This window comes from Oryx dammah, unplaced genomic scaffold (assembly GCF_014754425.2).
Source record: "Oryx dammah isolate SB20612 unplaced genomic scaffold, SCBI_Odam_1.1 HiC_scaffold_5, whole genome shotgun sequence".
In the NCBI taxonomy this organism is placed as follows: Eukaryota; Metazoa; Chordata; class Mammalia; order Artiodactyla; family Bovidae; genus Oryx; species Oryx dammah.
Genome location: NW_024070189.1, coordinates 52,582,066 through 52,607,951, shown reverse-complemented (window position 1 = coordinate 52,607,951; position 25,886 = coordinate 52,582,066). Strand labels below are relative to the sequence as shown.

The window sequence follows — 25,886 nt, the reverse complement described above, 5'->3', positions numbered from 1 at the left end:
TAAGAGTCGGATACGACTGAGCGACTTCACTTTCACTTTTCACTTTCACGCATTGGAGAAGGAAATGGCAGCCCACTCCAGTGTTCTTGCCTGGAGAATCCCAGGGCCAGGGGAGCCTGGTGGGCTGCCATCTATGGGGTTGCACAGAGTCGAACACTACTGAAGTGACTTAGCAGCAGTATTCTAACTAGGTAGTGAGATTTTTGTTAGTTTCTAAGATTGTATTTTTGTCTACTGAACTGGCTTTTGTGAAATATTAATTGATTAAGCATGGTTCTAATTGTGAGAATTTTAGATACTAAAATTTAACATCAGGTAAATCATAGCTTTTATATTTTGCTATGTGCTTGCTAATTTTTTGAATTTACCAATTTGATGGTTGAGTGTTAGTTATCCTGTAATTGAGGGTAATATAACAGAAGATATGTTTAAATTGGTATTTCAGCCAGTTTACTTAGTGTTGCCATCAAATCAAAATATAATTTACCTATTTCTAACTACCTTTTTTCTCTTAAATTGTTCCTAGGTCATTATTCTTTACGGCATTTAGAAAAAGTAGGTAGCTTAATGTAGATGAGTATATTAGTCTGCTTGGGTTGCTATAACAAATACTGTAGCCTGAAACCCAAGATACTATCCTATATGGATCCTGGCTGGCAGATGGCACCTTCTTGCTGTGTGCTTACACGTTGGAAAGAGAGGGAGGGTAAGAGACAGAGAGATCTCTTCCTGTAAGTTCACCGGTCGTGTCTGATTAGGGTCCTATCCCTTTGATATCATTTAACCTTGTTTACCTCCTAAAAGCCCTGTGTCCAGATGCAGTCACATTGGGGGTTAGGGCTTCAGTGTATCAGTTTAGTGAGAACATAATTTAGTCCATAGCAGTAGGCCATAATTTATATAAATTTCCCCTATTCTCTGGGGAAATTTACGTGTTTTTTTTTTTTAAATAGAAACAATTCTACGGTAAGGCTCCTTTTGGGTAAAAGTTTTTATTTTTAAAACGTTGCTGAAATTAAGGAAATTTTAAAACTTTTTATTTGAACAGCCAAGTTGATACTCCCAAATGCAATTTATGAGGCCTCATCAAAACTATAAGACATATCCATTAAAAATTTTTAGACCAGTTTCATAAGTGAAAAATCGTACTTACTTGAATTTGCTTTGTTTTTATTCCTAGGTAGACTCTAATTTATATACACCATTTGCAATACTTTTGCATTTACCTATCCACTGTCTTTGCTCATTTTTTTAAGTGAAGACAGTATAATAATGCTTTTCCAAACCTTTGCTTGTCGTATATATTAAAATTACTTTTTCGTTTTGTCATTTGTTTTGTTTTTGGCTTGTTTGGACTGACAGTGGTTTAAGATTTTATTTGGTCAAATCTGCTGTTTGTCTTGATGGTCCTGCATTTATAGATGTGCTGTACAAAGGCTTTCCAGACCTTCAGAGTATACGGATGTTCACTTCTTCTCCCTGGGTTTTTTTGGGTTGTTTTGTTTGTTTATTGTGAAACATTTTCTGTCTCTGGAGTTTATTTGGATGTAAGATATCAGGAAGGAATTCTTCTATCTTTTCCCAAGTGGTATGTAACATCACTAGGATTATTAAATAATCTAGTATCCTTCATATATAATATTGAAATACATATGTCACCTTATAAGAGATAACTATTTTTATTTACATGTACTTCACAATGGATTTCAGCAGGCTGTTTTCTGCTTTTGAATTCTTTATCAGTAATTTATTTATTTACTTGCCTATAATCATTCATTTCTGTGTTTTGTTGTTGCTGTTTTTTCTAATAGGTTGCTTTTAAGGGAGATCCAGAAGCAGCCCTCATCCAATATCTTACTAATGAAGAGGCCAGGAAAGCCATTTCTAGTACGGAAGCAGTTCTAAACAACCGGTTCATTCGAGTCCTGTGGCACAGGGAAAATAGTGAGCAACCAGCACTACAGTCTCCAACACAGCTACTCCTGCAGCAACAACAAACACTTAGTCATCTGTCACAGCAGCACCATCACCTGCCACAGCACCTTCATCAGCAGCAGGTGCTGGTGGCCCAGTCTCCTCCCTCATCAGTACATGGAGGGATTCAGAAGGTAATCTGGGGTTCACAGGGAATTAAAGGTCCTTTAGGTCTATCTTCTAGATCATTGTTTCTCGATTTGTAGTCTTTGGTCTTCTACATCAGAGCCAGTCAGTTTGGTTTGTAGGCCAGCAGCATCCGATCTCCTAGGAGTTCATTAGACATGTAATTTTGGGCTTCACCTCAACTTACTGAATGGGTAGGACTCAGTAATCTGTTTTAATAGGCTGTCCATATGATTTTTAGGTATCTTGAAGTACCTGGGTGCACATTTTTGGGTCTTACCTTCTCAGATCTACAGAGTCAGTCTCTAGATACAAGGCCCATAAATCTTCATGTTTAAGAAATATCTTCTTCTCAGCACTCAGTTATGATAACCATCCACCACTGAACAACTCTGAATCTAGAACAACTTCTTTGTTTTGTGTTAGAATCAATCACTCTTATACCCACCTTCTTGTCCTATTTTTTCTCATATAGAAATATTCTGTTTCTTTTAAAACTGAAATGGGAGCCCAGGAGACTGGGATTTTGTCTGTTTTATTTGTTCTATCCCTGGTGCCTAAAACAAGGCCTGGCACATAGTGCTTTAAACATATTTGAATGAATAGATGAACAAAGGAAAGAGCAAATCACCCTACAATAGAACTATTCAGATATTGATGATATTGGTAATCTCCTAGGCATTCTTTTGTTTGAATTAAATATCCTCAGATAGAATAAGAAGCGTGTTCCTTAACAGGACCTAGTATTAACTCCATTCACCATCCTGTTTATTTGCAGTTAAGTTTGCATTTCTTTTGTCTCTGTCCCATTTCATGTTAGGTCCTGAAGGTAAAGGCTTTGCCTAGGTGTTGGCTAAATGGTGTATAAAAGTAATACAGTCACCTCTGTGATCCATTAGACCCTGTGCTGTTAATGCAGCCTGAGATTGTGTTATGTTTTTAGGGTGGTCCTATCACAGTTACTCCTATTAAACTATCAAAACCCATAAGTCTGTCAGCATTACATAATTGAAGGGAACATTGAAAAATTACTAATTTTATTTGTGAGCGTACATACACATATATTTGCATTATGTTGTGATATATTTCAGACATCCAAAAGAGTATGGATAATAGTCATTTGTATGTCTACCTCTTCACTTAAAAAGAAAAACCTTATAAATAATAGAAGCACTCTACCTTCACATTCCTGTGTCTTCCTCCCCAGGGTAATCACTGTCCTAAATTTGTATCATTCCTAGACATTTAAAAAACTTCTGCCACAAATGTATTTATTTTGTATATGCAGATGATGAGCAAACCGCAGACATCAGGGGCATATGTTCTTAATAAAGTTCCTGTGAAGCATCGTCTTGGACATGCCAGTGGTAACCAGAGTGATGCAGCACACTTGTTGAATCAGTCAGGTGGTGCTGGAGATGATTGCCAGGTATACATTTCTGTGAACCTTTAAATATATTTAGAATTGGAGTTATTCAGTGGCACAGAGAAATTAACAAATTGATTATCACCCAGATTTGTAATGTCTTAGTTCCTCAATCAAGATAGTTGTGACAGCTAATCTTAAATTTGGCTGGTCAACTTCCCGTAAATTTCAATGATTCAACCAGAAATTTGCTAGTTAAATTTTCTTTTTCTATTCAAAGCTAAGTGGGAATTTGAGAATTTTAGCCATTTATTAATAGATGTCTTTATTAATCCATTTCTTTAATCATTTGTCATGTTTAATTAACATCATGAAGGGGATTCCGTCATAAACAATTGAAAAGTCAAATTTTAAAATATGTTTTTAACTAGTTTCCTTTGCTTTTGAAAATATATCTGTATGACTACTCTCTAGAATGGTGATTGTTTTTTCCCAAGAGAGCTAGGAAAACTAAAAAAGAACAAGTGGGGATAGCTCTCCTTGAAATTAAAAACACTGTGAAGTCTGTACAATTCAAACAATTTGATACTGGCACATGAGAGAGCGCTAAAACAAAATCTGAGACTGAGATTTATAGACTTAAGAATAGGGATATATTACATGCTAACACATTATCTGAGATCAGCGGGGAATGTATGGGCTTTTGGTAAATGGTATTAGGATGACTGGATAGCCTGATGGAAAAAAAAGTTAGATCCATTTTTAAAATTACCTAATAAACCAGGGTAATTTCTACAAGGATCTGAAATTTATATGCTGACAGAGATGCTAAATGGTACAACCCCCTTGAAATTTGGCATTGTCTATGTATTATGCTGTAAAATTATGTATGCATTTACTCTAAACCATAATCCTCCTCTAAGAATCTATGCCAAAGAGGTACTTGTCAAACTATGGAAAGACATATGAGCAAGACTAGGAAACATAGACTCTTCAATAGTGAAAGACTGGAAACAGTCCAAATATCAATCAGTAGGCAATAGGTTACTAAAAATGTAGTACATCCACCCAAAAGCGTATGTGTAACTTTGCAGAGGAATGAGGAGTATCTTTATATATACCATGAGTTGATTATCAGGATATGTTAAGTAAAGGAAATAAAATGGAACAAAAAATGTAGTCAGCCATTGTTAGAAAGTAGGGGCAGTGAACACATGTAAGTATTTGTTTATAATAGAAAAAAGAACAAAAAGTAATCCATGTAATTTAAATCTTGGTGGTTATGGCAAGGATAGAGGAAACTAGACAACTTTAAAAACCTCCAGAACATCTCAATTCTGTCCACTAAAAAGGTCTAGAAACAATAACCCAGCCTGATGCTAATGACGGTGACACTCCTGTCCCCAGCATTGAAAGGAACCCAAGGGTAAAGCGTCTGCCTGCAATGCGGGAGACCTGGGTTCGATCCCTGGGTCAGGAAGTTCCCCTGGAGGAGGAAATGGTAACCCACTCCAGTATTCTTGCCTGGAGAATCCCAAGGACGGAGGAGCCTGGTGGGCTTCAGTTCACGGGATTGCAAAGAGTTGGACACGACGGAGCAACTTCACTTCACTTCACTTCAGAGTTCCTTGAAGAAATGTCTGTTCCCAAATATGGGGCTGACAATGTTCCAGATGAGCCCTAGAATATTTTGTCAAACCAGAAAGCAAAGAATTTGTCAAAGATTATTAGCATCCTTTCAAAAAGTGAAAAAGTGTCATTAAGACTCTAGAACTCTTCACCAATTTAAAGGAAATTCAGAGGTCAGAGAAACATCTTAAAGGATACCACAGAATCCCTTGGTGAATACAACAGGACGAGTGACCTAGTCTCTTCAACAAGTGATTTACAATGATGTGGAGGGACTTCCCTGGTGGTCCAGTGGCTAAGACGTCACACTTCTAGTGCTGGGGGCCCAGGTTTGATCCAAGGTCAAGGAATTAGATTCCACATTCTGCAACTAAGACCCAGCGGAGCCAAACAGATGTTTTTCTTTATTAAAGGAAAAATATGGAGAGGGAAACAGAATTAGAGGAGACTTTAAAGAAATATAACCAATTATACTATATGGACTTTCAATTCAGTTCAGTTCAGTTGCTCAGTTGTGTCTGACTCTTTGCGACCCCATGAACCACAGCACGCCAGGCCTCCCTGTCCATCACCAACTCCCAGAGTTCACTCAAACTCATGTCCATCAAGTCGGTTATGCCATCCAGCCATCTCATCCTCTGTCGTCCCCTTCTCCTCCTGGACTTTAGTAGATCTTAATTCAAATATGGGAAAATGTTTTGAAAATTATAATGTAATCTGGAGTTGTAAATATTTAATGATTTTAAAGAATTGTTACCATTTAAGTGTGATGATCGTATTGTGGTTTTATGTAAAAAAGAAAGGAGTCCTTATCTTTTAGAGATAAAACTGAAATACAAGGACTTCCCTGGCAGTTCAATGGTTAAGACTCCATGTGTCAAGAGTTTGACCTCCTCATTCAGGGAATTAAGATCCCATGTATCTCATGATGAAGCCAAAAAAAAAAAAAAAAAAACACAGATAAAATAATATGTGTTGTTTGTTATGAGGATATAGTTGGGGATTTAAATATAACAATGTTATTTTACATAAAATAATGTAAATTGATCATTGCTGCTTAGTGATGGATGCATCATTTTATATATATATATGATTTTGTACTTCTGTTTATTAAAAAATATTGATACTAAAAGATGGAAAAACAAAAACAATCACAGTTTTTGGAGTCACACAGTGCTGACTGACTCTTAATAGCTGTGTTAGATAATTGACAAGCATTGGTTTCCCTTTCAATAAACTCAGTTGCTGTGGGGCTTAAAAAATTTCATGTTGGTAAAACACAAAAGAATGTAATAAGTGCTCAGTAAATTATAGCTATTGGTATTTTTATTTTGATAAATAATAATGACATGAACATCATCTGTGCAGATTACTACAGTATTTCAGTTTCCTGTGTATTTAAAGTAGTTTAAATAGGCCTTGTCTGAAGTCAGTATACTATGAAATTGTTCATGTTTAACAAGGGAACACTGAGGCCCAACTGTGAGTGGCAGTCTGGCTCCTAGATGTCAGAAGTAGTTGTTCTTTTTCTCCCAATTAAAAAAATATAAAGAAAAGAAAATTTTCTTTATATTCAGGAATGTAACATTATTGCTAAAAAGGTTTTGTATTTGAATGATAATTGAGTTTATGTATAAAGAACTTGTTTTATAAATGGAGTTTTTAAATGTAAAAATAGCCAAAACTTTACTCCTTAAAAAAATTTTATGCAGTCTTTTAAAAAAATCATTTTAAGGCATTACTAAGATTTAATCATATTTGTGGTTCCTAGATATTTTCAACTCCAGGCCATCCAAAAATGATTTATAGCTCCTCAAACTTAAAGACACCTTCAAAACTTTGTTCAGGATCAAAATCTCATGATGTCCAAGAAGTTCTTAAAAAGAAGCAGGTAACAATCCTGATTTTTCTTCTCTTCAAAAGGAAAGGATCTATTGAATTCTTAAGTGATTGTATTAATAACTTTAACAATTCAATGTTGTTATGGAACTACATTATGTTTATTTAACTGCTGCTTGATGCATGGTATACTTGAAAAATGTTTTGCAGTTAGTTGCCTTAGTAGCTACATCAAGCACAAGGAAAGAATTTTTTTTTTCTATATAAAAATTAAAGACACTGAGTGAGTTGACCTTTTTTTTTTCTTTTTTTTCCTGCAAGGGAGAGAAAAGGGCGAGAAAGAGATATTTTTATTTCATTATTTTCTCTTAATTTCTCTCTGGCTTTGTACACTAGATAATGTTTCACATGAAGTATAACAATTATCATCTTAGATTTAAACTCAGATAGTTTTTCAAATAAAATAGATGTTTATATATTAGTATAATGAGAGATTTAATTAACAGAGGGGTCAGAGACGACATTTTCCAGATAGATTTTGCTATCATTTCTAACCTAGAGCTGCATCTCACATTTTTAGACTTTAAACTTCAAAAATAAGGATTTGACTTATTACATGGGGAGGTGAAAACAGCTTTTGTTTTTCTTTACATATGCATTCAGGTCTTTTAACTGAATAAACCTCATAGATACAGCTAATTTATGTTCAGTATTTGAAATGTTAAAGTACAATTATAAATGTAAGCTCTTTTATATTGGAAGTGTTGGGGAAATAGGTTTAAAGGTTTCATATCTGGTCAGCTATTTTTTGATTAGGAGGAAGAGCTGTCTTGTGTAAGGGATGACTCAGGGGAGATGAGTTGAGATTATAGTAGCCTTATGTATCGTTGGCAAACTTGTAAGGAAAAAATTAATAATGAGAAACTTACCTGTTCATACAGGAAGCAATGAAGCTACAACAAGATATGAGGAAAAAGAGGCAAGAAATGTTAGAAAAACAAATAGAATGCCAAAAGGTAAGACAAACATTCATTATTTGCTTGCTGGAATTGATGTACAGAATGGATTTTCCAAAGATATTTCCCCCCAAATTTTCAAGGTTATTTGTATTAGAGTTTACTAAGCATAGTTTCACTTTTTTTTATTTTATAGATGTTAATATCCAAGCTAGAAAAAAACAAAAACATGAAACCAGAAGAGAGAGCAAATATAATGAAGACTTTGAAAGAGCTTGGAGAAAAGATCTCACAATTGAAAGATGAGTTAAAAACATCTTCTGCAGTCTCCACACCATCTAAAGTAAAGACAAAAACAGAGGTAATTGCATCTTTCTTTCGGTATAGGCTTATTGAACATCTGTGGTGTGCTTAGCACTTTTGAAAGTACAGTGGAACCTTAAGTGACTAGTGTGAGACACTAGCAACAATTTTTTAAAAATATTTCTGTAAATGCTATATACTCCCTTTGAAAGAAAAGATACTACCCAGTTTCAACAAAGATATATTTTTAACTGAAATTTTTTTGTTCTTCATGCTGAGGATGTAACTGCTAGATGACAAGGAAAGAGACATTTCCTCTTTTCATCAATTCTTTCCATAATTCTTCAATTACATTGTAATACAGCCATCTCTTTTAATAGTCAGAAGATAGCATTGACTTTAGTATGGGTAAAAATAGGACTTTTTGTTGAAAACAATAGTCAAAAGTTCTAGATCTATTTAAGTCTAATTTTGTTAATTTCTATTTGTTTCCTTATTGTAGCAGAATGTTTGCTTTTACACTGAGGTTCTATCATTCTACAGGTCTGTAGTAGGATTTTAGATAAATCTGCAGCCCTTTGAGAACTAGAGGGCTTCCCTGGTGGCTCAGATGGTAAAGCGTCTACCTGCAATGCGGGAGATCTGGGTTCAGTCCCTGAGTCGGGAAGATCCCCTGGAGAAGGAAATGGCAACCCACTCACTCTAATACTCTTGCTTGGAAAATTCCATGGACTGAGGAGCCTGGTAGGCTACAGTCCATGGGATTGCAAAAAGTCGGACACGACTGAGCGACTTCACTTCACTTGAGAACTGGGAATAAATTTGTCAGACATACAGAATGTAAATTTTTATATACAATATTATATTGCATTTGAAATTGTGGTTTTCTGTTAGTAAAAGAATGTAAAGTGTTTCTTTAAGTTTATATTTTACACATTGTCAATCAATTATATAATCCAATAAAATTTTGTTTAAAATATTTAACTTATGATCAAAAAAAGACTGCTTTTGCTTTTAAAATATGTAATAAAAATGTTATTTTTAATTGAAGCTTCCCCAATTATGGAAAGCACATTTAATTATAGAAATTGAAGAGAATATGGGGGAAGAAAATCTCCCAAAGTCACACCAGCTAAAGACTGATAATTTGTTCCTTTAAAAAAGAAAAAGTGGCAATAGTTACAGGGTTCAGATCTGAAAGCAATGATTATAACTGTTTCATTTGTATTATTAGTGAATTTTTATATATAATTTATTTTGCACCATTGCGTTTCAGTTATGATGCTTTCTTATATGATAATCATTCTCAGCTCCCTCATCTCAGGTGACTGTTTCCAGTGTCTGATTTTTAGGCCATCTTATGCATATTGTAATACTACTTGCTTATTAAGCAGTAATACTTTTTATTGTTATTTCTGATAACATTATACTCTACATGTTTTCAGTATTATATCTGTCAAGTTACTTTCCTTTAAACACCCAAAAGAGATTTCATGCTTTCACATTTACCCAGAAGAGATCTGTGTCATTCTAAAAGTGTAATATTCTGAACAAGATTTTGTAAGTTGTCTAAAAAATTAAGTTTACTCTTAATTTTTCCACAGGCCCAAAAAGAACTATTAGATACTGAACTGGACCTTCACAAGAGGCTATCCTCAGGAGAAGACACAACAGAGTTACGGAAAAAACTCAATCAGTTACAGGTTGAGGTGAGATTAAGAGGAGTTATTAGAGTAAACATCTCAAAAAATAATTTCCCTCTCTTTTCCAAGTTTTAGTCTGACATTGTATATTATATTCTATCTTTTGTTATTCAGGCTGCACGATTAGGTATTTTACCTGTGGGTCGAGGAAAGACCATGTCCTCTCAGGGTCGAGGGAGAGGCCGAGGCCGTGGAGGGAGAGGAAGGGGTTCACTAAATCACATGGTGGTGGACCACCGCCCCAAAGCGCTTACAGTTGGGGGCTTCATGGAGGAGGAGAAAGATGACTTACTTCAGCATTTTTCAGTAAGTTTTTAAAGTAGTAAGTGCTAACTATAAAATCATTGTATTCAGCATTTCCTTGCTCCCTTCTGTATAAATGTCAAATGTTTTATAGATTAGAAAATTAAATTGTAAAATCATGGATATTAGCACATTCCTGTTAATATATTTGAAGGTCAAGAAGTAGCTCATGCTATATTCTGTAATATTTCACATAAATGCATTTGTAGTGACAAAAGTTGTTCCAAAGGTATATTTGATTTTTGCTTTAGGGTTTATTACATCTTTTACCAGGTGTTTACATGGCTTTCCAGGTACCAATAAATGAAAATAGTCTGGGATGGAGATGAAATCCAAAGGAAAAATTTGTTAGAAGTGTCATGCTTAGTTATATTCTGTATACAGTGATGACCACTTACTTTTAGACAAACATTTAAATAAATATTTGCCGCAGGTAAATGTTTCTATTATTTTGCATATATTCTCTTTCTAACCATTCATTAATTCTTTCAGTAAATATTTTCTGAGTGTTATTTTTGCTAGAGCATTTTCATGCATGATCTCATGTAATCTTAAATAACTGTATAAAGTACGTGTAAAATCCCATGTGTAAAGATGGGAAAAGTGAAGCTTAAAAAAGTCAACCAAGATCATACAGGACCAAGGTGATAATACACAGTTTACTGTTAACATCCAAAATCCCTATTCCTCAAACAACTTTTTTGAGAGAAGCATTTTCAGCCCTAATGGTGGTGAAGGAAATCTTACACAGCAAGACATCACACTATAGTTTCATTAGTTTGATGCCCACTAACCTTGTTTTGCCCGGGCCATTGGAGAACGCTAGCTTGTTATAAAATGTCCAGATTTGAGAGCCATCTTGGGTGTAGCCTGTTTACTCTCTAGCCAGTTCTTTTCACTAGTCTGACAGTTATTTTTTTGTAAAGTGGAAGATTGTCTTTAAGAGACTTCTTTTAGGAGTAAAGAAGGTAACAGGTGGAGGAGCACTGTATGTGTGCAGGGTGTTCTTCTGGAGCCCGAGTGAACGTTGATTTTTGTCCTTCAGTGTCAATTATAAACATTTGAATCTCCTTGCCAAATAGTTGGGCGTTTAGATCCATGGCCAGCTCTGCTGAGGTGACATTAGATAATATAAAGCAGAATTTTCATAAATTTGGCTCTGCAGAAAGTTTTCGTTAAAAAAGGAGGTTATCTTTTGAGGTAGGAAGCTGCTTTGCTCTATCCTGAGGGTTAATGGAGATGTATATGTAAATGTTTAAGTTTTAACCCAGAAGTCATGCTCAATTGGCTCTCTGCCCTTCTCATAAGTAGAGTCATTATAGAATATTTATAATAACCAAGTTTTACATACATACATTTTTTTAAAGTCTGAAATATAACACTCTGTGCATTATGGGACATGTCCAGACGTTTGGGGAAGGAGCAAAGAAAGCCAAGGCACAGGAGGCAACTTAAAGAACGAGACACTACTGTTAGTTTTGATGGTGTTTTGTAGTTTGTTTTTTGTCTTGACAGGGTGCTATCAGACAGTCTTGAGTACTAGAAAAAACTCTGATAACAGGTACTTGGGCAGTATAGGGTGCTTTCTTTGAAAAAAAAAATATAGAAATACATATGCCTGAGACATTATTGAAAGTAGATTTGACAAACTTACAGGGCAGCTCTTCTTTGAGGTATTTCATATCTCACAGAGGCTAAAGTAAAATGTATGTTTTTAGTATCCTTTTACTGTCCTAATGACTGTGAAAAGCTCATTGAGCGTCTATATCTGAATGAAAAGATGGTTGATGGGTTTTAGTGAAGCTATTTTGAAGTGTGTCTATCTATTTGGTTTTTTTCTTAACATTATATTTCTGAGATTTATTCATGTTATTACATGTAACAGTAGTTTGCTATTTTTATTTCTGTATAGTTTTCAGTTGTATAAACATACCACAATTTACTTTTCAGTTCTCCTATTGGTAGGTATTTGGATTATTTCCATTTCATTTTTATGAACAGTGTTGCAATGAACATTATTTTAGATGTCTCTTAATAAATGTATGCATTTCTGTTGATGTAGATGAAACTATTGAGTAAACTGCATCAGTTTTTTTAGTTTAGATTCCCATCAATGTTGTATGAGAGTTCCTGACTTGAACTTAAAGATGTTAAAATACATCTTTATTCTATTTATTAATCTTATTTGTTGCAAGTTAGGTAGTGGGAGTTTTATATTCTTAGTTCCTGGCTGCATGCAAATTAAATTTCTCCTCTTCCTTCAATAATATTAATAGAAATATAATAAATTTAATGCCTTAAAATTCCTTCTGGAGGATAGAACTACTGCCTTCTTTGGAAAGCAACCCAGTTAATACAGATTAAAATTTTTATATTGCTTTTTCTTGCTAGTAAAAGTAACATATCTTTATTTAAAAATGGAAATAACAAAGTCTAAGAACTTAATGGTGACCGCAGTTGATTAGACTATTATATAATTGAAATTTGCTAAGAGATTAGAACTTAAATGTTCTAGCCCCCTCCTTCAACCCCCTCCCTAAAGGCTAAATCTGTGAGATATGGATGTGTTGATCAAAGGAGGAAGGGTATCTTTTCCCAGTGTTTCAAATCATCACATTGTACACTTTAATTATCTTAACAGTTTTGTCAGTTATACTTCAGTAAAACTGGAAAGAATTTAAATAATATAGGAATAAACAGAATGCTGATAAAGTCTCTAATTCGTCATATGTTAAAGGATAGAATAAGGGATGTCTATTACACAAATTAGGAGCTTCCCTGGTGGTTTGGTGGTAAAGAATTCACCTGCCTGCCAGTGCAGGAGACGCAGGTTGAATCCCTGGGTTGGGAAGATCTGGATCATTCTGGAAACAGAAATGGAAATCCACTCCATTCCATGGACAGTGGAGACTGGCTGTCTACAGTCCATGGAGTTGCAAAAGAGTCAAGCGTGACTTAGTTACTGAACAATAACAACAACAAATCAACAAATTACACAAGTTGCCTTTTTTTCAAGATTTATTAAGATATAATTGACATATAACACTATTATTTTCAGATGTACAACATAATTTGATATACATATATGATTACTAAAATTAGTTAATATCTGTTGTCACCTCACATGAGAAAAATTTTTTTCCTTGTGATAAGAACTTTTAATATCCACTCACTTAGTAACTACCTAATTTTGAAAAGATGGTAAACGTAAACATTTTGACTCATGGGACATATTAAAATGAGAAATTCTGATATTCATTTTAATATATCCCACGGTTTTTTGTTTTCTCTTATTGAAATTCGATGGGGAGGGAAAAAAATGTTTAGATGGTAATAACAAGAAATACATTTGAAACTGAGTAATTTTACCCTGAGGTAGGTAGGATAGTGTTTGACTTCCCAGGTGGCTCAGTGGTAAAGAATCTGCCTATCAGTGCAGGAGACACAGGAGATCTGGGTTTGATCCCTGGTCAGGAAGATCCCCTACTCCAGTATTCTTGCCTGGAAAATTCCATGGACAGAGAAGCCTGGTCGGCTACAGTCCATGAGACTGCAGAGTTGGACACAACTGAGCACGTTCGCAGAAGCAAACAAAAACAAAACCTCAGGATAGTGTTTAACATCTGTGGGATGCATAGATGTGCCGTGGAGTGTTTGTCATTGTATAGCATTTCGGGAAAGGAAGTGGAAACAGTTTTACCAGATATAGATTGGGATAGAAGGGATGTCATGAGATGAATAGATGATTTTTAAATACTTACATTTGTAAGATTTTACTCTAAATTTGTAATTATCAATGTGAAAGGTCAGTAATCATATTAAGGCAGTATTTATTGTCCTCATCATGATTTTTCTAAGTAGAATGACTATATAAATTATCTTCCAAACCAAGACAAATCTTAAAATTTATGTGGCATCAGCATTAATCATGGATTATCCTGGGAAAGCCAGACATGTTTTTCTAATTAAAAAGAACATCACTTTTTCTAGCTCTCATTGGAGATTATTTGTAGATGCATTTTAACAGATTTTTTTTTCCTTCACATAATCATTAAACTTTTAATAGCACACAATTTGAAGAAATCATTAGTAAATGTGAGTACAAACTCTTGTGTTCTAAAATCTATTTTAGCCTGCAAACCAAGGGTCAAAATTTAAAGACCGTCGGCTACAAATATCATGGCACAAGGCCAAGGTGCCTTCTGTATCCACTGAGACTGAGGAAGAAGAAGTCAAGGAGGAGGTAAATTTAACAACTAAAAAGAGTTGAATTAGATTGTTTTCCGGTTATATGCTTTTCTTGACATTAAAGTAAATAATATAAATTTTAAAATACATAATGAGTTTTTTCATGCATGTGATTAACACTAGTCTAGAAGTTTATTAAAGAATCAGGACAGGTGCAGAAATGAAAAAGCTCTTTTGGGGATTATTTTCTGTTGTAGCAGAAACTATTCTTTTTTTTAAAATTTGCATTTATTTTGGCTTTATTGGGGCTCTGGACATTTTTATTTTGTTAAATAAAGATGTGGATTAAGGGAACAATTAAATTTTATCTGGTTGTTTTAGTTTTCACTTATTCAAATTCCATAAGCAATAGATTTGAGTTTATTTTCTATGTATAGTTCATTAAAGTGAGAGTGTAAAGAAGTTGGACATAAGAGGAAATAATAGCAGAACCATGGACTTAAATAATATAAGTATTAATCAGCTTCTTAAAACTAATATTGCTTTTTTACTCCTATATTTCTAGTTAGTTTCTTAAAGTAGACACTTTAGGGAGCACTGCTTGCAAGTTATTCCTCATTCATTGTAATTTTGATTTTAAAAAATAGCAGGCATTTATGGCAGATCAAGAGTTTTCCTGACCAAGTGGGTAATTAATCAGCTTCTTAAAACAATAGGAACTAATATTGCTTTTTTACCCCTATATTTCTAGTTAGTTTATTAAAGTAGACACTTTACGGAGCATTGCAAGTTATTCCTCATTCATTGTAATTTTGGTTTTAAAAGATAGCAAGCATTTATGGCTGATCAAGAGTTTTCCTAACCAAATGGGTAATTTTACCTACAGCAGAAAATTTTACAAAAGCAGAAACTTTTCCCTTGTTAAGAACAGAAAAATCTTGGTATTTTGGGAATGTCTGTAGATACTTTGTAATGTTTGTAAGATTTTAGATTTTTATGGTAGATTTGGAATATCAGTGTCATAGGAAAGTTATTATATTCTTCCCTCACAAATAATTGGCTTTTAGAGGAAAAACTCCAGAGGTGATGGCACCCCACTCCAGTACTCTTGCCTGAAAAATCCCATGGACGGAGGAGCCTGATGGGCTGCAGTTCATGGGGTCGCACAGAGTCAGACATGACTGAGCGACTTCACTTTCACTTTTCACTTTCGTGCATTGGAGAAGGAAATGGCAACCCACTCCAGTATTCTTGCCTGGAGAATCCCAGGGACGGGGGAGCCTGATGGGCTGCTGTCTATTGGGTCGCATAGAGTCGGACACGACTGAAGCGACTTAGCAGCAGCAACAGCAGAGGAAAAATTCAGAAGTTCAAGTGGTTATTTATTTTTCTCACTTTTAAAATTATAGAATAAAATTAATCAAAAACATGTGTCATAGATACCACCCCCCACTAAACATTTATATGTTTTTTAATTTTCCTGATGATATTAGAATGGGAGTCTTCTATTAAACTAACAAAATTAACAAGGGAGACAAATGTATATATATATATATATATATATATACACATATATATACACACACACACAAATATATATGTATGTATATATATATATATATTTTAAACATTTTTAGTTTTTCTGGCCGCTAAAGATACTTGGGCTTCCCTGGTGGCTCAGATGGTAAAGCATCTGCCTGCAATGCTGAAGACCCAGGTTCAATCCCTGGGTTGGGAAGATCCCATGGAGAAGGAAATGGCAACCCACTCTAGTACTCTCGCCTGGAAAATCCCATGGACAGAGGAGCCTGGTAGGCTACTGTCCATGGGGTCGCAAAGAGTCAGACACACTGAATGACTTTACTTACTTACTAAAGATATTCTGTGAGTTTATCGCTTGTAAATCCAGTCTGGGCACTGTATACTAGTCTGTTTGTTCTTTGGCCTAAAAAGTATTCTACTTAGTTTTCTTGTGCCACTGAGCAGATTTTACCCTCTTTTTTTCAGGAAACAGAAACCTCGGATTTGTTTTTGCATGATGACGACGACGAAGACGAAGATGAATATGAGTCTCGTTCATGGCGAAGATGAAATTGATGCGACTTGTATAATTTTTAGGAATATTGTTTAGAAGAACAACTTTTTAAAATTATTTAAAGAAGTCAATGAGCCAAAAAAAATTTTTTTTATTTTTCTTTTTGACACATTAGGTGTAAGGACAGCAAGTTTGCTATTTAAATACATCTCATAACTGTTCATGATATTAAAGCACCAAAGGCCTAGTGACTTTTACACAGTTGTGAAGATCCACAGGAATGACATGGATAATCTCTAGAGCCTTATTTTCCACACCACCTGTTTTTGTTTCTACTGGTGTTGGATTATGATGTAAATGACAGGGTGTTCAGAAATTTTATTTTGGATTATAATCTGCTGATAAAATTTCATTAAATGTCAAATCGCCTGGAATCTCTTAACTCTCAGCTCTTATGGGTGGGTCGTCAGACAGTAGGAGATACTTGTAATTAAAATACCCTTTGGCTTTCAAGAGTTGTCTTGGAAGAAATGTAAATTTAATTTTTTTATTGAGGCGGAGCCCAGCTTACATTCAATCTAAAGTTTGGGGGGATTTATTATGCAGCAGTGAGTACTATTTTAGTGTTAATCATAACTGTTCTTCAGTGCCAGGCAAGCTCTGTGGTATTTCCATTCTGTCATCACATTAACTCTTCTGAACTTCTGCTACTGAGTTTTAGTTTGCTTTGAAATTATCAAGCATTGATTCAGTTTTTTTTTTTTTTTCATGTTTTCAGACTATAAAAAAGGCTTTTATCTGTTGCCCCTTTCTCATCCCCATTTTCTTTCTTCTGTCTTTTAATAGCCCGACTTACCCATTACTGAGATAAGTGATTCTTTGGGGCCACCAAAAGTCAGTCCCCAATAAAAAGTTTAAACCAGCACCTTGATAAATAAGTGATATTTTAATGAGAATGATGGAAGGATTTGTGGGGAGAGTCACCAGCTTTTTTTTTAAGCTTCATTTCAGTTAGTAGTTATGCAGAAGGGTTTAAAAGTGTCTGAAATGCTTTTCCTAAATTTAAACCATGATGGTGAGGTGACTGGGGGTAGGTTGGGGGGGGGGATGGGGTAGGGGAATGGGTATGCTAGTAATAAATGGGAGTCATAACTTGACTTTGATCAGATGACCTTATATTTTCATAATTTTGTAGCTTGTTGCTATCCTTGAACATATGCATCTTCAGTAGACAGTTTCCTTCACTGTGTGCATTTTTACTGTACACTGTATAGAGTATCTGTTAAGTACAATATATCTGTAAATTTATGTCCTTGTGTTCTGAATGTTAGATGGAAAAGCAGAGGAGCAACACTACACTGTATTGACCCCTGGGGAAATAAAATGATTAATGTAAATAGGATATCACTTTTTCAAGGATATATACATCTATGTTTTTATAATATGTGTGGTGTGAAAATTTGAAACCTTCTGTTGGCTTCAGAAGGTTCTTGGTGATCACCATGTCAAGGATTTTGTTTCCTGAGGTAAAGAGACTATTTCTCACAGTAGAAACTATTCACTAAGAAATTTAAAACCATCAGGACTCTAGACTTTTTTGGCTATAAGAAGTTAAACCCCACATTCTGATTATCTTTCCTCTTCTGTATATTTTCCTGGAATGATGTGTCAAACCAGGATCATTTTTAAGTTTTTACGAAATTTTCCCTTCATAATGATAAGGACTTCCTCTTTCTAGGTTATTATGATATTTCTGATAACACAAAGCTTATAAGAGAAGGAAAACATCACAATGGGGTACTAGAATAAGCAATCTTGCTCCTTCTTCCTCCATCATCTCTAATGAAATTTTCTTGATGTCTGTGGCTCAGTCAGTATATATTTTGAAAGATTCATTGTGGTGAATATTTTGAGTCCTGACAGTTTAAACGTGATAGAGGGAACAAAGGATTTATATATTTTTTGTACAAAGTTTTTTCTTAAACTGTATAATTTTGTAAATAATTTGTTTGGTTTTTTTTTTGTGTACTAAAACTACCAGCGTATAGATTTCAATAAGAATTGTTGTATTTTTGTATTTGGAAACTGAAAATTACAGTAAATAATGGAGCTGTAAGAAAATTTTCAGTAGACTGACAGTTCAGCAGAATGAGATTCCTTTTCATATGATTTTTTTTTAACCTAAAATTGACATCTTATTACACTCTCAGTACAGAGAGAGTTAAGGATTTGGTTGATTTTTTAGTTCTTGGGGGAGATGGGGTGAAAGAGAAGGATGTTAAAGTGAAGAATAAATAGACACTTTTTCCAGTAAGTTTTTAGGCCCTTTAAAACTTAGTTTTTGATACACCTTAAATAGGACTAAAACACTTTCAAAATGTCATTTCTAATGTTTGACTCTCAAAAATAATTCAGAATATGCACTGAATATTGGAAAATTTAAGTTAAGGTTAGCACAAACTAGTTGAATGTATGTATTTTTTCCTTTAGGGCTGAGATCCCAAACCATTAGAATTTCTCTTAAAAGCGAGTAAACATGACTTGTTTTCTTGGCATCTTCACTTAACAGAAATAACACATACCATCTGAGGCAAATTCCGTTCTTTTGAATGTGTATGACATCTTTCTAAGTAGCTATTGAGCAATAACAACCACCAGCCTGGCTTGGTCAGCTTGGTTTTACTAGTGGCTTACTGCCCAGGCTTAAAAAGGTAACCCCAGGGAAGGTAGAATTTCCCTCAATTGCTTCATGTTGTAACATTGAGAAAACATTGTCTCTAGCTAAGGTGATAAATTGGAAAACGTCTTGTTAGGGTGAAAGAAGAAAGGTCCATGGTATGGATCATTATTTAAAAAAAAAAAAGAAAAAAATCATGTGAAAAGGAATAGTGGTTCCTCTTGATGTATAGTATGCCTGTATTATAGTTTTTACAAAATTGTGAACTTGTGTAATAGTATAATAGGAGATATTGTTGAATTTCTAACTGTTTATACATTTAAATTCATATATGTAATGTTTGTTTTATCAATTACAATCTGAATTTCTAAGAAGCATGTTGACTTTTGCAATAAAGATGCAATATGGAATGGTTCACAATTGGGAAAAAAGAAAGAAAAAAAGATAAAAGTTACAAATTTAAAAGAATTTGCAAAATTTATGAACCATTCCAAAAATTATAACAATCACCAAAAGAGCTGTAATTCTGGCTTGTTCTGGAAAGAAAGAAAATGTGTGTGTATGCTTGCTTGAGTGAGAATGAATGAGTGATGGATATGTATGTGTGTTTTATGTTGAGTTCATGTACATGGGAGAATGTCACTCAATCTGAATTTGGGTACCAAAATCACTGACTATTAAATATTCATTAGAGTGGTCTTGGAAGCAAAAGGGAAGGGCATTAAAGTGTTAACAAGTAAACTTGATAGCATAGTTTGTTCATGAATGGGTCTTGGTATCCCAGATAAAAGCACAAACTATTTTATAAAAGCAGTTATTTTAGTACTATCTTGAGGATATTCAAGATGCCAACAAACAGTAGGAAGGATATTTCCCATAAGCACAGTAGAGAGAAAAGAAAGAACACCTTGAATTTAAACTTTAGTAATGGCTATTTAGTGAGGAATAACAAGAGAAGGAGTGATGTTAATCGAGAGGACTTACTGGGTGGTGATGGGAAAAGGAAGTATATCGCTTGGGCTCCCATTTTCTTGTTTTAAAATCTGCTTTTTGTATACAGTTCCCTCCATATGTTTATTCATTGTCCAAGAAGAGTTGTTCTTCAAATCTCAGTTTATACAGGAAAATACTAAAGAATGGGAGTAAATTTCATTTTCCTTCTTTTCAGATAAAGTTTTATCCATATTTTATGAATTAAGTAGCAAATAAGCTGTGTTACCATTTTTTTTGAATAGATTGTAATTTATCCAGTATATATTTATAGTAAACATTAGTCAGAGGCTTTTGGGGGAGGGCAAGCATAATTCTGAACATAGTTATATTTGTTTAATAGTAACAAGTCAAACATTTTACTAAAATGGAGCTCTCATTAAATTACTGGCTTTATGTGAAGTTTTTACTAATTTTGATGTAAATTATTCTAAAGCCAAGGATACATTTTTAATTGCAAACCCCATTGTAGTATCTAGGCTGGGTCTAGTTATGTTCCAATAAAGATGAGTATGTATGTCAGCCTATGGGATCATTTTAAGATGTGCCAAGTTTGCTTTAAACGAACCAAAATTTTGCAAGTCAGACCTGTCCATTTTGTATCACTTTTAGTCTCAAAGATCTATTTGAGGAGCCAACCAACACTGATTAAAAAAAAAAAAAAAAAAACTGCTTCTAATCGATGTGTTCTGAATCACCTTTATTTATGCCAAGTTGATTTACTGCCAAGTGATCTCCTTTCTACAGGATCATCTACCATTTACCTGGTCCTGTAATCAACCTTAGGTGTACTAAACACTCCCAAACACTTTGAGATAGGTGACTTGATACAGGTGAAATTCAGGTCAGAATAGTGTTTGATGATTGTTTGTAGGATATTTGCGGTTTAGTCTCCTCAGGCTTCTGCAAAAAATCTGCAAAGATTTTTTTTTTCCAAATTTTTATTTTAGGTTGTGGTAGTCAGGAAGCATGATAAACATTGTTACTTTTTCTTTGTATTTATATTTTTCCTCTTATGAAAGAGGAGCAAGGGAAGAATGCCCTAGCCTATAGCCTATTAGTTTGTTCTCAATGGAAGCCTGTATTACCTATACAGCACTTCAGTTTTCTAATCACTTCATAGAGTTCTATTACTTTGATATGTGACCCCTTAGTTCTTAAAACAGTTGAGTTGGGGTAATAGTTAGTACTTGATTGTTCAAAATTTTTGCTCTTTACTCAAACCTTTCTTGGGGAGTAGGATTATGGGAATAAGCCTTTTAGTTGCCTGGCTGCATTTCTGTTGATTTGAGTTTTCAACACTGCTTTGTGAAAACCTCATAAAAGCGAATGTCTTGTTAAGACTACAGTCCTTGTGATTCTGTCTCTTCTTACAGCTTCTTTTGTGAGATACTGATATATTTCTCTAACTTTTAAATTAAACAAGAAGGGCTAAGGTTGACCTTGCCAAGTTAATATGGTTTTTTGAGGATGGTATAACTTCAAGGTTGAGGCTGTGCACGTTTAGTTTCAGTTCTTAGACCAAAGGCTGCTGATTTATCTGTATAAGTGACTGTTCCTGTGTAAACAATCAAGTTCTAGTTCCTGAACACCCTCCATCAAAAGGCTTACTATATTTGCTGTAAAACTCAAGATTTTAACATTTAAAGCCTGTAGGGGGCTCCAGAAGGCAAAATTTAGTGGGCCTTAGAGCAGTAACTGAATCATAGCAATTCAAGGGTGGAAAACATTCTGCACTACAACCCAATGTATATGAACATACATGCCAAACAAAAAGTTTACCAGACAGTGCTTGCCCTTACAACTTTATATGCACCTGATTTTTTTTCTATTGTCAGGACCCACTATTTTGCTTTCAGAATTGCAGTTTGGAAAACACTAGCCTATTAAGTTGCAGGGTGAATTGCATTTTTAAATCCCTTTTCTGTGACATTGTCAATACGATTTTGAGTATAAATGATAAAATATTATCTTCTGTGCTTTGCTTGGAAAAGTAGTCTGGAGTCTGAAGTTGACCTTTAGTCTAAAAATTAAAAATAAAAGGAACTTCCCTGGCAGTCCAGTGGTTCTGACTCCACACTTCCACAGCAGGGGGTACGGATTGGATCCTTGTTGGGGAAATAAGACTGCATGCCTCAAGGTACAGCCAAAAATACATTTTACAAAATAAATTGAAGGTGAAAATAATGTATACATCAGTCTCTTTATTGATTACTTGGTGCTCTTGAGCATGAAGTTACTTCATAGTTTTTAATTTTGTAATAGACAACTATGAGTGACTTTTTAGAATTTTCTTGCAGTTTTATATTTTTGTCATTTATCCTGGGAAGGGAGTAGAATACTAGAATATTGGTGCTACTTTTTATGAAATTTAAAGCAGTTTGCAAGAATCATTTATGTTTAAAAAAAACACAACTGCCCATGAAGTCCATATTACTACAAATACTTAGTGTCTGTGAATCAAGAAAAGATTATTTGGCATTGAATTTAATTTTGCACTGAGAGTTCACCTTAGCTAAAAATCATTAAAAACAAACCAGGTTTGATAGCTCTGTGAGAAAACTGGACATATTCCAAAATTGAATTTTGGAATTGAATTTCACCCTTTTAAAACATATTCTCCTGTAGGTTCATAAGAAATAGGAAATATTGATCAACCCCTATATAAGAAAGAAGTGGGGCTTCCTTTGTGGCTCAGCAGTGAAGAAGTTGCCTGCCACCGCAGGAAATGCAATAGCCCAGTCCTTGGGTAGGGAAGAGCCCCTGCAGAAGGGAATGGCAAGCTACTCCAGTGTTGTGCCCGGGAAATCCCATGGACAGGAGCATGGCAAGTAGGACGCGGCTTAGCGACTAAACTGCAGCAACAACAAATGTCTGGACCTTCCTAAAGTATAAAGGGAAAGATGGAGAACATGTCAGTGAGAGGCTTGCCATATTTTCAGAAATCCATAGAAGAAAACCATTATCTGCAAAGTAATGAAATCAACACAGATCATGGAAAATACATTATTGGTACATTTCAGTATTTCTACTCTCTTGTCCATGTACAGTCCTTTTTGGATTCCTTAAGCAATAAAACTTGACTTTCTCTGATAAGTGGTGCCAAGTAACTTTTCTATTAAACTGGCTGATAAACTCTTCACTTTGGTGAATTCAATTCAGTAGATGCGTTGAAGGCAGACTGTGAACCGGATCATAGTTCAGTTGTTTGCCTGCATTCTGCTTGAAGCAGCCCTCTGAAAAAGGTGCTCCCTTGTTCCCTTTTGCCTTGAAAACTGAGTTTAGAAGAGATTCAGTGGCTTCCCTGAGGTCACATGGCCTGTAGTGGTGGGACCAGGATTTGAACATGGGTCTGACTCCCATGTGCATGTGTTTAACCTCTCTGCTCTGCTGCTTCTAATAAAATGGGGTATTGCAAGTCTGTGGAATGTCACTGGTCTTTTTTATTAGTGTCTGTCAAATACTGCCATTCTGGCTCCATCTAGCTCATCTGCCCTGGATTGGAACCAGGCTCCCTTGGGGAGCAATGCTATTTTTAGGTAGTATATTGGAAACCACAGAGCATAGTGTTTATAGATGCTAATTTGTGGGGAAGCATTTTAAAGTAATAATTTTCTGTGACCTCCATAATGTACAGCCAGCCAATTTGATACATTTGACAATAATTTGGCTATATCATAACCTATGTTTATTTTATTTTCAATTTTATCTTAAATATTTTCCCTGTGGCAAACAGAATTATGATAATCTTGGAGTGTTTCTACCTTGCTTCTTTGTGTTTTTCAATATTTCTGGTGCCTTCTTCCTTTTAACCTTAGCATTAAAAAAATCATGGTGTACATAAATAAGTTTATATGCTTTAATTTAATGATGTTTTCATATAGTGTACTGAATCTTCTAGACAGAAAGTGCTGAGAATAGCAGTGTTTGTTCATAGTTATGTTTATGCCATAGATTTTTTTAAAAGAGTATTCTCAGTGAATAAAACTGATGTTCATGTCACTGTTCTATTGTTTATGGAGTTATTTTTTTACATGTTCAGATTTCTTGTTTAGTAATGTCATTCTGAATCCTGTGGATTTCTAATTTTAGCTATGTTGGCAACCATGAGATGTTTGTTGGCTACTAATGATATGGTAGTAATTGTCATCGGCAAAAAGGAAAAGATGTTAGCACCCCTGAGAGAAAGGGAGTTTTTCATTTTTCAACAGCCCATGAGAAAAGTAGACATGTTCTAATAGATTCAACAGAAAAAGTTTTTTACTCTTGACAAATTTAGCAGTTATTAGGAATATTTCCAGTATGGGAACTATATCTGGGAAATTGCTAAGACAAAAAAAGAATGATTATAACATTCTTCAGGTTAACAGTTTTTAAGAAAGGTATTTCCTCTAAATTTTGGATTAAATCATTTAAAAAAAAACTCATCAAATGCTAAAAAAGCATACATGTTCTTTTTAAAGCATTATGAACACATTTTGCTTTGAAATATCAAAGATGAGGAAGAATTTTATACATAGAAATTAATTTCTTGGAATTATTTTCTTTTGAAAAATTTCTATCAATTATGTTAAGGCACTTCTCTCCCTGTGATTTATTTAAATCTTAATAAATTATACATTTCTGCACTTTAGCCATTCATGTGAAAATTATTTGGAGTCATCGCAATAGAATGGTGCTGTGTTGCCTCCTGAGACCACAGTATGTCAAAGAAGTTTCAGCCACTCTTAGTTTCATATCTTCCAGTGACTGTTATTGATAAATCAGATAAAGCTGGACAAAAGTCTTTAAAGATTGAAGTCAATGATTAAAATTTATGTAGAAGTTAAGGTTTTAAGTAAGTAAGGATTCTTTTTATGGCTAGCTTTTGTACTGAGCTCATAGTATCTTTGGAAAGCTATTTAAGAGTTGTAGGCACCTATCACTTTCTCAGAAAAGGCTGTGTCTAGGAAAAAGAAACTGAAGAACCCTACTGGTATACTCAAACAATCCAGAAAGCTTTGAACATTGTCTGTAAAACAGTACACAGTGTATTTTGTCTCTCCTGTTGTATGATCCAGGAGGACTGCCTTTTTATTCGTTTCAAGGTTTCTGTGATCATCACAGCTTGATACTTCACAGACTCAGAGCATAAGAACAGGTTACAGTAGAGAGTATCACTTGTTTTCCTTTCTTTGTGACCTTCATGGGTCAGAATCCAAAGAAAATTTGAATACTTAGAAGAAAATGACAATGACTTTTGATAGTGTTCAACATTTTAGTACCGTAATCCTTGACCAACCAGCCTTGCCCAGAAACCTAATGGGTTTTTTTCTTATTTCATAAATAATAAATTTTTAAAAATTTGACAGGGTAAAATAGCCTGCAAGTAGAAGTTCTTTTAATAACTGTTGCATAAATGACTTGACGAACTAGGGAAGTCTCATAAAGAACAATGTTTTTCTGCCTTTTATTTAGTATATTTTTGTTTCATTTCACCACAATTTATACTGAAAAGAGATTGTAAACTTGAAACTGTGAAGGCTATTTTTATTCAGTGATGTACTTCCTATAAGTCTGTTTCTTTTCAATTTCAGTCTTGGTTTCTTTAAGCATAGTACCATTTTTCTTTTGTTGTACTTTTATTCCACTATTCCCAGTCAGAGAGGGATGGCGAGCAGAATGCTGAAGACCCACAGGTCTGATGAAGAAAGTTCCTCTCCTACAGCTGGGGTGTTCCTTAGCCTCTCAGGGGTCGCGAGAGCCCCAGGCGTGGTGTCAAACTCAATTGGACACCACTTCAGTGCTCATCACGTGA

At 34.6% G+C, this 25,886-nt stretch overlaps 1 protein-coding gene and 1 non-coding gene across 3 annotated transcripts in view; both read left to right on the top strand.

Moving 5' to 3' along the window:
• The window catches only part of RBM27 (RNA binding motif protein 27), a 61,742-nt gene extending 37,651 nt beyond the window's left edge, over window positions 1-24,091 (top strand). Inside the window, exons 13-21 of one of the 2 annotated variants that reach the window (XM_040239796.1) lie at window positions 1,812-2,108; window positions 3,389-3,529; window positions 6,867-6,986; window positions 7,876-7,950; window positions 8,087-8,251; window positions 9,798-9,902; window positions 10,011-10,202; window positions 14,332-14,442; window positions 16,395-24,091. In XM_040239796.1, the coding sequence (XP_040095730.1) occupies window positions 1,812-2,108; window positions 3,389-3,529; window positions 6,867-6,986; window positions 7,876-7,950; window positions 8,087-8,251; window positions 9,798-9,902; window positions 10,011-10,202; window positions 14,332-14,442; window positions 16,395-16,478 (1,290 nt within the window). In that variant the 3' untranslated portion in view covers window positions 16,479-24,091. The remainder of the gene's footprint in view (window positions 1-1,811; window positions 2,109-3,388; window positions 3,530-6,866; window positions 6,987-7,875; window positions 7,951-8,086; window positions 8,252-9,797; window positions 9,903-10,010; window positions 10,203-14,331; window positions 14,443-16,394) is intronic. The other variant, XM_040239797.1, reaches the window with a different exon arrangement.
• TRNAC-GCA lies at window positions 16,054-16,125 on the top strand. The gene has a single exon. It is a non-coding gene; the product is annotated as a tRNA-Cys (tRNA).
• Window positions 24,092-25,886: the final 1,795 nt, after the last annotated feature.